General features: G+C 37.4%; 1 protein-coding gene across 4 annotated transcripts in view; it reads right to left on the bottom strand.

The window, feature by feature from the left end:
* Nucleotides 1-12,926, bottom strand: part of LOC127431603 (TRAF2 and NCK-interacting protein kinase-like) — a 92,645-nt gene that overhangs the window by 8,247 nt on the left and 71,472 nt on the right. For all 4 annotated transcript variants that reach the window (XM_051682090.1, XM_051682092.1, XM_051682091.1 and 1 more), the window contains 10 exons: nucleotides 9,922-10,103; nucleotides 9,426-9,537; nucleotides 8,920-9,078; nucleotides 5,975-6,077; nucleotides 5,684-5,866; nucleotides 5,401-5,544; nucleotides 5,172-5,306; nucleotides 3,646-3,746; nucleotides 2,812-2,961; nucleotides 986-1,145 (listed from right to left, as the gene is read on the bottom strand). In XM_051682090.1, the coding sequence (XP_051538050.1) occupies nucleotides 986-1,145; nucleotides 2,812-2,961; nucleotides 3,646-3,746; nucleotides 5,172-5,306; nucleotides 5,401-5,544; nucleotides 5,684-5,866; nucleotides 5,975-6,077; nucleotides 8,920-9,078; nucleotides 9,426-9,537; nucleotides 9,922-10,103 (1,429 nt within the window). The remainder of the gene's footprint in view (nucleotides 1-985; nucleotides 1,146-2,811; nucleotides 2,962-3,645; nucleotides 3,747-5,171; nucleotides 5,307-5,400; nucleotides 5,545-5,683; nucleotides 5,867-5,974; nucleotides 6,078-8,919; nucleotides 9,079-9,425; nucleotides 9,538-9,921; nucleotides 10,104-12,926) is intronic.

The raw sequence follows: 12,926 nt of genomic DNA, 5'->3' as shown, positions 1-12,926 counted from the left end.
ATTTTGTGAGATTCATCCAAAAATATAGTAGATATAGTAGAAATATAGTAGAAAATACTGAGGATTCAAGGTCAAATTAGAACTTATTTGTTCAGGCTTTTGCTCGAGAAAAAAAGTCATATTTTTTATTTTATCCCCTTTTCTCCCAATTTGGAATGCCCAATTCCCACTACTTACTAGTTCCTCTTGGTGGCGCGGTTACTCGCCTCAATCCGGGTGGCAGAGGACAAGTCTCAGTTGCCTCCGCTTCTGAGACAGTCAATCCGCACATCTTATCACGTGGCTCGATGTGCATGACACCGTGGAGACTCACAGCATGTGGAGGCTCATGCTATTCTCTGCGATCCAGCAACAACTTACCACGTGCCCTATTGAGAGCGAGAACCACTAAATGCGACCACGAGGAAGTTACCCCATGTGACTCTACCCTCACAGGAAACCAGGCTGCTTAGGAGACCTGGTTGGAGTCACTCAGCACGCCCTGGATTAGAACTCGTGACTCCAGGGGTGGTAGTCAGCATCAATACTCGCTGAGATACCCAGGCCCCAAACGTTAAAGGGATTAATAGCAAAGACTTATTTTGGGTTTAAATCAAATAAGTTTAGGCTGCTAATATGTAAACTGTGTGAACAAAACATTATACAAGTAAATGTGCTAGACACACATACAAACATTTCACTAAGTGCCAGGGTTCAGACTAATAGGATGGCACAACTACTGTAGGGGAATGGGGGCAAATTATATGGGCAAGAACGTGCTCAGTCTTCTAGTTAAGTGAGGGACAGGAAGGACAGAAGGACTGGACAAAGAAATGCAAGTAGACAGGAATGTGTTTGTGTGTGATTGCAAAGGTGTATTTAGGAAGAAGACTGATTCAAAGAGAGGCTTTCAGTGGACGCGGTCAGGTGCATACGCACAGACCAGGATCAGGGCTCTTAAAAGGAGAATAAGAGCTTTTGTGTGAAATAAACATCCAAAACCTACCAACAGAGGTGGGCATCTCTCCCCACTGGAGCACCACGTCTTTAGTGATTCTGCCGTATGTGTTCACATAGACTCCCTCATCTTCATAACACAGAAGCATCTCCATGCCGTCCGTCCTGGGAAGCACCACAATGGCGTGAGGGCTAACAGTGCCCTGAATCTGGGAAGGGAGGGGTGGGCGCAGATGAGCCTTGGAGTGACAAAAACGAGCCGCAGTGCAAAACATTCCCCACCAGGTGACGCTCCCCCCCACCCTGGGCCAGCCCAGTCTAGTGCTGTGGGTGGCCAGTGCTTCTCCCTTTGAGAAACTGCTGCAACAATCAAGTCTCCTGCCCTTCACTCGACCACACAGACGCCTGGGCGACCTGACCTCAAAACTGGCCAACTAATAGATTACAGTTGCCACTGGGGCATTGGACCGGTTTGGTTGCTTTGGTTCACTCTTTGTTGTGTACACATTTGGTTTGTCAAAGGTCGTAGATCGGGGAGATGTTTTCCTCTTAGAGTGGAGATATACTGTATTTCTACCACACTCAACAATGTTAAAACAATAATGCCCGTTACTCGCAGTAGAATGAGACCTTTGAAATATGAGATGTCTTATTAAAGGGATAGTTCACCCAAAAATTTAAATTCTCTCATCAATTACTCACCCTCATGCCATCCCAGATGTGTATGACTTACTTTCTTCTGCTGAACAAAAGTGAAAATTTGAAGAATTTCTCAGCTCTGTGGGTTCATACAATGCAAGTGAAAAAAAAGGACATAAAAGCAGCAGAAAAGTAAATCAATATGACTCCAGTGGTTTAATACATGTCTTCTGCAGTAATCTAATCGGTTTTGTGTGAGAACAGACCATAATATAACTCACTCTTCACTGTACATCTCATCATTGCAGTCTCCTTGTCGATCATGATTTCAAGATGGATTACACTTCCTAGTGCTTGACGCGTTCGCAGAGTGCTAGATGGTGCATGGATTAAACCACTGGAGTTTTATGGATTAAGTTTATGCTGCATTTATGTGCTTTTTGGAGCTTCAAAGGTTTGCTCGCCATTCACTTGCATAGTATGGGCCTACAGAGCTGAGATATTCTTCTTAAAATCTTTGTTTGTGTTCAGCGGAAGAAAGAAAGTCACACACATCTGGGATAACATGAAGGCGAGTAAATGATGAGAGAGTTTAGATTTTTGGATGAACTATTCCTTTAAACTTTATAACCATTCATCAGCTCTATGCATCTCAATCACACAACACTCACCAGTGTTGTTCTAAACTGTAATCAGGGTCCAAAATTTACTTTGCAACACCTGCCAATGATGAATGAATTGAGAAAATGTATAATCTATTCATATTTACCTGTATAACCAGCCATTAAACTGCATTTTGCATTTTTTTAAATTAAAAATATATAAAAATAGGTTTATTTAGCTGCATATTTGTAACAAAGAGACAGTGTGTCACTCAGAGCATCATATAAGAGATAGTTTCAGTCTTTCTGTAAAAAGTTTTACTTTCTGGAAAATGTGAAGACACATTCATGTGCCTTTATATTTTTGTGGCTTAATGTGAGGAATATAATATGTGTTTTATACTGAAATTTAAATGATCCATTATGTTGACAGCCAAACTGCATTTTATTTTACATGCATTTGCTTGGCAAGTTAATTTTGGACCTTGTCTGTGATTAAAAGACACATATGTGATACAGACACCAACACTACATTACATGCCAATGTCCCTGGGGAGTAGTCATCTTATTTAAAGTCCCTTGGAGTCAGGGTTAGGAGGGGAGAGTTGCCTCTGCTCTGCCTGTCTTCACTTACGTGGGACGGAATGTAGATATCGTACGGATTCCCGGAGTCAACATCTATCACGTGAAAACCAACGCTGGAGCCATAGATAACCTTTAACCTCTGACCTTCCTCCACTGTAAGGTCAACGAGCAGAGGCTTGTGCTGAAGATCTGTGAAAGACTTTGGAAAGAGAGAGGAAGCGACTATGATAAATCAAACAATCAATTATAAAATGTCATAGGAGAAATTAAAGCATGAACAGCATTGACCCATTAACTTCTGTAACATCTGCATGACAGGAGATTGGAAACCAAAAAGGGAAGTCAATAATAGGGCAAGAGATTTAAAAATAAAATGTAAAAGCTTTTTTTAATAAGCAAATAAAATTATAGAAACTGCTTTTTCTATTACCACTATTCTACATCACTTCATAAAAGTATATTAAATAACAAAAAAAAAGTTATTATATCTATGTTATCAAATGCTAAATTCAATATTGTGTTTATTTAGCATGTTTTATTTATTCATTAATTTTTGATAATCAAATTGCAAACCACATTCATAATGTCTAAATTTATTGGTTTCTCAATTGATTTACTGATTTTTCAATTGATATATCGATTGCTCAGATTATTGAGAGCCACATAGAAGTATATATGTACAGTAATGATATTCACAAAGAAACTCTTTATACAGGTGTGTTGAAATTCTTGGATGCACACACAAGTACAAAAATAGCTACTTAATTTGCACATTTTGTACCTGTCCTGCCAAGTTGAGTTCTAAGACCTACTTTCTTTAAAAGCAATGCAGTTTACTTGTTCTTTCTAAAAGGGTTCTCAGTGGACAAGACCTTTCCCTTACCTTGAAAGCCATGAACTTGTGGTAGGGTTTTGGAGCCCAGGCATAGATCTCCACTGAATTTTTCAATGCAATCACCAAAAACTTAATCCTCTCATATTTGACTGTCGAACAACAACAAAAAATTAGCTTTTAATAAACAAGTCATATTCCAATATCATTATTAGTGATAGGTCGATATACTGGGGCAAGATGATTGATTGGCAGATATTTGGCATTTTTTTATATGATTAAATTGCCCAATATAACTAAACTGTATGTGTGTGTGTGTGTGTGTGTGTGTGTGTGTGTGTGTATATATATATATATATATATATATATATATATATATATATATATATATATATATATATATATATATATATATATATATATATATATATATATATATATACACACACACACACACACATATATATATGTATATGTGTGTGTATATATATATATATAGATATACATGTGTGTGTGTGTAATATATATTACACACACACATCTATCTATCTATATATATAGATATATAGATGTGTGTGTGTAATATATATATATATATATATATATATATATATATATATATATATTACACACACACATATATCTATCTATCTATCTATCTATCTATCTATCTATATATATCTATATATATATATATACAGATATATATATATATGTGTGTGTATATATATATATATATATATATATATATATATATATATATATATATATATATATATATATATATATATATATATATATATATATAGATATATATATATATAGATATACACACACACACATATACATATATATACACACACACACACACACACACACACACACACACACACACACACACACACACATATACATACATATACATATATATATATATATGTATATATGTATGTGTGTGTGTGTGTGTATGTATGTATGTATGAATTTACTCCGAATGGTGCCAACAAAAAACATCCAGTGAACGGCAGTTCTGCAGACAGAAACGCCTTGTTGATGAGAGAGGCCAACAGAGAATGGCCAGACTGGTTTGAACTGACAAAGTCTACGGTAACTCAGATAACTGCTCTGTACAATTGTGGTGAGAAGAATAGCATCTCAGTATGCTATTCTGAAATGCGGGTTGGCGCTGTTTTGGTGGCACCATATTAGTCAGGTGGTTTTAATGTTGTGACTGATCGGTGTATACACAGTATAACTACATAACTGACTGTTTGCTCAGTTAATGGAAGAGTGCACATTTCAGAGTGAAATTTGAGTAAATATTGTGTAAAGTAAAAATGTTTCAGCAGTTTTATATAAAAAAATAATATCACTATTAAATATATACAGTATGTATATACAGTATAGTATATTTTACTTATGCATAAAATAATATTTAAAGCATGATATTACTATTAAACAGAATATGAAAAACCTGTATTATTTTACCACTTGTCACTATACATTTTGAAGACTTATTATTCAAGTTATTCAAGTATTAAAACAAATCATTAGCAAAGCTGACTGAGGAAACATACCGACTTTATAATGGACACAGCCCTCTAGGTCACCAACTGTAATCCATCCTTGTTTTTTTTCTACCTCAGGGTCATTGTGAAGTATCCTGTTTCTAAGCCATGACAGGTAATAGACCCTCAGTTTATTCTTTTTGCCTGTGAAAGATCAAAAGTGGTGTGATCTTATTACAAGCAAGAATCACAAAATCTGGCACATAAGCAACAGGAAAGTTCTCTATGGAGAATTTACCTGATATGGTAACAAGAACATTGAGACCCTCCAGCACTTCCATCTGCTGAAAGCGTCTGCGGTTGATGAGATTGTAGACTTTGCCCTGACCACTGCGATCTAACAACATCAGTCCATTCTCTGTTCCTACTAGCAGGTTTACTCCTACAGCAAACAAACATTAGCATAAAAATCTGTATCTGGCAATAATAACAAATTAACTTTAGAAGCAAAATGGAAAAAGATATGAAGTCTTGATTTCAGAGAATTAAAAAAATATATACATTTTTGAGTTAACACTTACCCCAGAGTGCCGCGCACAGGATCTCAGAGTTGAAGCGTTTCTTGTACTTGCGGATTTCCGGGGTGTCGCTGTGGGGCCGGATGTTGATGGGATTGACATTAACGACAGAAATTTTTCGAGCCTCATTCAGTCGAGCTTGTTCCTGTTCCTGCTCTTGCCGCAGGTGTTCATCTGCAAAATGAGCTGCACGGCAATATAACAGAATCATAAATATACAGCCAAGTCCATTTTGACATCTTTGTATAGCTTATCTTACAAAGTCTGCAAAACATTAAGAGGTGGATAATTCACCTGAGGCAGGGTTGTCCTCATCGTCCTCTGTGGGGGAGGTCTGATACACTCGTGGGTCCACAAATGGAGTGAAGGAGGCTTTGGATCCACTCCCCATCCCAAACTGCCAAAATTGACAATCAGCATGTGAGAGAAACAAATATCCACCATGCAAACTGGAGACCCAGTTTGCATGGTGTGTGTGACAATACATGGCTGTGTGACAATAAAGTGATTTGATTTGATTTGATTGACCCAAGTCTCTTCTAATGACTGATTGGCTTTGTTCGGAATAGCATACTACCATACTACTCTTACTATTTCTGCAGTATACAGTATGTATACTGTGCACAGTATGCACATTTTCCATGTGCATAGAGTACCCAACTACTACATTTGCCAAACTGTATAGGATACAACAGAGCACACTGCCAATGTCCCTTTCAAGGCAAGTCAAGGTCCTATCATTTTGAACTGGGAAAGATCGAAATCTCCAAAATGGTTAGTCTTGATTACGGTCCAATAACATATTTCAAATCAGCAGTTATATCTGACAACAATGGTATCATAAATTGTGCTGATCACACTCAAAAAATAAACGCAATTTTTCAGGCTGGTCCAGCTAATACACATGCACGTTCTCAAGTTGACCGACAAGTGATGTCTTTATCTAAAAGTTGATTGGGTCTTTTACCTGTAAGGTGGGACTTCCTTTTCAACATCCACCATATTTGCCATTCAAATTTCTCCTATTCATTTTAATACCAGTGCTCCATCTCGGGCTAAAAAGTCTCTGACCACGTTTAAATGCACTTCAGAAAAAGGTTTATTCCAGGGTTTTTGCAGTAAGCTTCATTCTACAACATCATGTAAACAAGAACGCAGATGTCTTTACACCTTTTAAGGGATTAAGACAAAGTGGTTCACTAAAACAAGGTTTCTCCCATAGAACGATGCTTATGCGGTCATGTAAACGAATAACAAACCTCCTAGGATGAAGCCCAACAACAAGTCAACACAGCGGAAAGAATTAAACATTTCTTGGAGTAGAGTGGGAAAAGCACATACAATATAAATTATACTCATTTATCCACACCAGTGTAAAATATCAACGGTCCATCACATTCGCATATATGCGTTTGTACATTGGGGAAATCCTGGAGTTTTACATATGAGGGAAACCCCACTATTGCAGTGCAATTCCACTGCTGGTAGCTATAGTAAGTTAAGCTTACAAACACAGCAGCAACTCTTACTCGGATACCATGCTTGTTATTTACACAAGCGTCATGGGAAAATTATGTTGCTTTGAAGAAAGCTGCTTACTGACTGAGCCGCATGTATACAGGAGTAAAGAGTACACCGCTTATACAGTTCATGTAAACAGGAATGCTACTTTCTCACAATTACCCGCTTTCTTGAAACAAGCCACTTTCTGGTGTCCATGAAAACATGGTCTCTGACACTGCTTGGAATACATCATGCCACAATGCAACACACTCCACTTTGCCTTGCAATTTGTGTAAAATGAATGAACCAGAATTACTTATAGTTGTGATTTGTAATATCAGTTTTTTAACCATTATTTGATCGGACTGACAAAAGTTAAGACATTTTTACACAAAACTGCAAGTTGATAACTAGAAACCACTTGCTGAAATAACATGTCTACAATGTAGTATCCTACTGTTTGAAACATTTATGTTACATTAATTGTACCATTTCACATACTATTCACATACTGATAAAAAAAGAAAATAAATAGGCAACACAGTGTACTGCGCAGTATTCAGTAAGTAGTAAGTAAGCTACTATTCCATTCCGAACATAGCCACTGTAAACATCAAATGCAACACTGTAAGAGATGTTTCCAGTTTGAACCAATTCCAACATTTATGCACATTTACACAGTAAGAACACTCACTATATTTGTTAGCAGGGAAAGCAATAACACAGCAAGAGGCATTTAGGAGACAGTAAAATTGGGAGAAAAGTGTTAAAGAATCTTACAGAAAAGCCACTCTCCTAGATGTATAAATAACTTTAAAAAAAAAAAAAAAGCTTAAAATGATACTGTAGTAAATGAAATAATGTAAACATGAGATTAAAGAGGAAACAGAAAAGAAATGTAAAATCTTGGAGAAGAATGCAAGTTTGAATTGTGATTCGTGCTTCTGTGAATCTTCAGCCAAAGGATAGAGCCAGATAAACATGTGTTTGAGTTGAAAGGGGATGGAATAGATGTGCTGGGTTAGACATTTGCAACCTGATCAAAATTATTTTAATGTGGCTCATTCCACGTATTGCGGCAGTTTCCTGGTGAAATGAACACAAGAGGCGCAGCAACAACAACTTTTATTGCCTTTTACACAATTCACGAGTAAACAGTAGATGATCAGTTCATAAACACTTATTTTTCACTCTGATCCTCACATAATCTTATGATATCAAACCAATTTTACTATATTATATTTGTTAGGTGATACATTTTAACATTTGTATTACATAACCAACTAAATGTACAAGCTTTTTTAAGCTTAATCAGGTTGCGCCAAAGCTCAATGTTGCACTAGCGATGCAAAGAACCAGGGTACGAGTCCTCAAGAGCATGCAAGTCGTTAAATGAGTCGAAAGTCTCACAGAAGCTTCACAAAAATGACGTAGTTGCTTCAGCAATTGCGTTCTGCATCTCACATTTGCTTGTATGACACTATTGGTTAGGCTTAGGTGTAGGGTTGGGAGGTAAGATTTGTTGATTTAAAACTCGATTGAGCATTCAACATTAAACTCAACTTTTAGCGCCACACAGTGTATATTTCACCTTAGATTTGCCATGATATGTGAAATTAACCACGTAATGTAATTTTGCAAAAGTAAGGCCACAGTCAAGTAATGTTCATGAGATCAGGCTGGAAATTTGAGGGTTGGGGTGCAGGGTGGCTCTAACAGGCTTTTCCATCACCTACTTCAGCCACAGAGTCCAGGTCCAGCCCACTAGAGTGCCGCCCAGGGCCCTCGCCAGGCGTGGCTGAGGGGGAGTGGCTTTGCTGCACTAAATCGGGCAGATTGGAGTTACCGGGGAAACCATTGCTCTCGGCATGACCGAGCTTTCTTTCCCCAAATGTCTGCAGAGAGGAACAGAGAGAGGAGTAGGGCGACACTACTGCAAGCCCCTTATGCCCAAATGTGTGGCTATGCCACCTTGAAGAGATAATTGGGAAATGCCAGCAGGAGCTCGATCAGACTTGTTTGGGGGAAGAATCCCCCCCAAACCATAGAGGGTGATTGAAATACCAAAATATAACCAAACAAAATAAGGTTAACCAAGGCAAAATAAACATGAAATAGTAAACTGAGAGAGAAATAAAATTGTGATACACAACTAGAGGAATGAGTGTAGGAGGTTTTGCAATCAGTATTTACAGAAAGAAGGAAAGGAATAGGTCTCTGTGCACAGGTATACAGTATATACCTCTCTCATCATCAGGGTGCTGCTGTCTTGCAAATTTTTGCCAAATGAATCATTGGCATGAGAATCTTCCTGGTTGCCCAGTAAGTCATTGCCACCCTGGCCAGCAGAAGGCCTGTTGGGAGAATGGCACAAAACCTCATAAAAGATTATGCAGGGTGCAGGATTTGATAAAACTTCATTTGAGACATTTTTTAAAAGACCCAGTAAAATGGTTTGACAAACAATTTTCTTATCTGTATTGACTTTTGTATTAAACAGTTTGGGCAGGAAAAATTAAAAGGATTGTCCTTTTTATCGTAGATTTATTTTGCCAACTTTTTGAAGTACACTTCAATAGAGGTTGCCTCAAAACTAACAGACATGCACTTAAAGCCACAAAATTCCAATTTTGATTTCATGGGGTCTATAAAACACATGCTGAAGTACAGACTCTTGTGTTTCAAACTAAAGAATTATGGCAAAAATCAAGATAATTTACCCAATAAAAAACACTCACATGATGCGTGGAATATCACTAACGGGCACTGTTCCATCGTTAGCCCCGCCTTCTCCATCCTCCTCCTCACTGCTTTCCGAATCCTCACTGGATGATGAGTAATCCGTCACTTTTCTGGGTGGCCGGTTGGACTCCTCATTGGTTCGCAGCTCTCTGAGTTCTTTGGCCAGAGCAGTGAGGTCCTTTAGATTGGAAAAGGGTGAAAAAGACACAAAAAAAAATTCTTAAGGTTTCATTCATTCCTTGATAACCAATTTAAACTGATCCTCAGCAAACAGCAAATACACCATAGTCTAAAGAATATTTTATATTTGTGAATATTCCCGGTTCAATACAAGTTAAGATCAATCATGTGGCATAATGTTGATTAGCACAAAAAATTATTTCGACTTGTCCCTCCATTTCTTTTATAAAAAAAAAAAAAAAAAAAAAAAAAAAAAATCTGGGTTCCAGTGAGGCACTTACAATGGAAGTGAATGGGGCCAATCCGTATATGTTAAAATACTCACGGTTTCAAAAGTATAGCAACAAGATGTAAACAATATGTGTTTTAACATGATTTTTGTGTGATAAAATGTCTTACTAACCTTTTCTGTGTAAAGTTATAACCAATTTGACAACTTCGTTGCCATGGCGATGTAATGTCAACAAACCCTAAAATGACTGTTAAAATTATGATTTAAACAACTTTACAGCTCAAATAATACATGAGTTTTAACAGAAGAATTAATGTAAGTGCTTTTATAAAATTATAAGCTTCACATTTCTGCCTTTAAACCCTCCAAAAATTGGCCCCATTCACTTCCATTGTAAGTGCCCCACTGTTACTTAAATTTTTGAAGTAATAATTGTGATAATTGTGATAAATCAACGTTATGCCACAAATTCTGCGACTGAGCTTAACTTGTATTGAACCCGGAATATTCCTTTAAAACCTGTGAAGAGCATATGCAGTGAATTATTTGTTAGTAGGAGTAATGACATTCAAGGGATAGTTCATCCAAAAATAAAAACTGTCATCATTTATTCACCTTTATGTTGTTTCAAACCTGTCTGACTTTCGTTCTTCCATGGAAATCAAAGACGTTAGGCAGAATGTCAGCCTCAGTCAGCATTCACTTTCATTGCATCTTTTCTTTTTTCCATACAAATGTAAGTGAATGGTGACAGAGGCTAACCTTCTCTAACATCTCCTAGCCTAACATATCATTTTGTGTTCCACAGAAGGAAGAAAGAAATGTGTGTTTGAAACAACATGAGGGTCAGTAAATGATGACAGAATTTTCATATAAGGGTGAACTATCCCTTTAAACTTTGTTTCGCACATTTAGCTCATGTAAATGGCACCAAAGAGATTTGAGAGCTTGTTACATTTCTGAAATATAACAAAATGTATTAGAAAAACACAGTTAAGCAAAACAAGTTAAACATTTTACAAAGCATGAAAAATCAACTCTTAAAGTGGGGAAAAAACACCTGCCATCATTTCAGAGAATGATGCACAACTGCATAAACCAGCACGTGCACATGTCAGAGGAGAAACAATAGACCAAAACATATAAAAACAGAGAAAGAATTAAGGATAGTTCCTGAGGCCTGTGCTCTGCATGCAGGAGGGTTAGTTGCAGCTCTGTGCCAGAGCTATGTCTTACCAGCTCCTCCTGTCGGTAGGCCACCAAGCAATCAGACAGACAGAAAACGCCATTGGGAAACCAGAAGTCAAGAAAGCACAACTGTTGTGCTTGTATACTGTATTTATACAATTGCTGAATGAGTGAAATGCTAGTTGGTTTTGACTGAATAAACACCTTAAAGCTTAATCCCTGGCGTGTGATGTTGTGAAAACCCTAGAGCAAAGGGCAAGTTTATAAACATTTTAATTTCACACAAATAAAAACGAGGTGCAAGGACTTTAAGTATTGTCTGCTCAATGGGTCGCATTTATGAAACACAAGCAGAACGAAACCATTCTTTAAGAATATTCCGGGTTCAATACAAGTTCAGCTCAATCGACATCATTTGTGGCATAATGTTGATTACCACAAAAAGTAATTTCAACTTCTATGTCCTTTTCTTAAAAAAAGCAAAAATTGAAGTCATAGTGAGGCACTTGGAAGTGAATGGGGCCAATTTTTGGAGGGTTTAAAGGCAAAAATGTGAAGCTTATAGTTTTATAAAAGCATTTACATTAATTCTTCTGTTAAAACTTAACAATGAACGTGTATTATTTGAACAAAGTTGTTTAAATTGTAATTTTACAGTGGTTTTAGGGTCTGTTGACATTTCATTGGCATGGCAAATAAAATTGGCTATACCTTTACCCAGAAAAGGTTAGTAAGAGATTTGATCACATTAAAATCATCTTAACACACATATTGTTTATGTCTTGTGTCGATACTTTTGAAATTAGTATTTTAATGTTTACGGATTGGCCCCATTCACTTTCATTGTAAGTGCATCCCTGTGACCCAGATTCTTACTTTTTTAAAGAAAAGGAGGGAAAAGTCAAAGTTAATTTTTGCGGAAATCAATATTATACCACAAATACTGTTGATTGAGCTCAACTTGTATTGAAATCCAGAATATTCCTTTAAGTATTTTTGCGTAATTTTTTTTAACGCAAGAACAATTTACTCAAGAATGTTTTTATTGGGGGCCTGGGTAGCTCAGCGAGTACTGACATTGACTAACACCCCTGGAGTCACGAGTTCGAATCCAGGGTGTGCTGAGTAACTCCAGCCAGGTCTCTTAAGTAACCAAATTGGCCCGGTTGTTAGGGAGGGTAGAGTCACATGGGGTAACCTCCTCGTGGTCACGATTAGTGGTTCTCGCTCTCAATGGGGCACGTGGTAAGTTGTGTGTGGATCGCGAAGAGCAGCATGTGGCTCCACATGCTGTGAGTCTCCACGGTGTCATGCACATCAAGCCACGTGATAAGATGCACGTGAAGTGGAGGCAACTGAGACTTGTCCTCCGCCACCCGGATTGAGATGAGTAACCGCGCC

The sequence above is a fragment of the Myxocyprinus asiaticus genome, chromosome 41, assembly GCF_019703515.2.
Source record: "Myxocyprinus asiaticus isolate MX2 ecotype Aquarium Trade chromosome 41, UBuf_Myxa_2, whole genome shotgun sequence".
Taxonomy (NCBI): domain Eukaryota; kingdom Metazoa; phylum Chordata; class Actinopteri; order Cypriniformes; family Catostomidae; genus Myxocyprinus; species Myxocyprinus asiaticus.
This window is presented reverse-complemented; position numbering and strand designations above follow the sequence as displayed.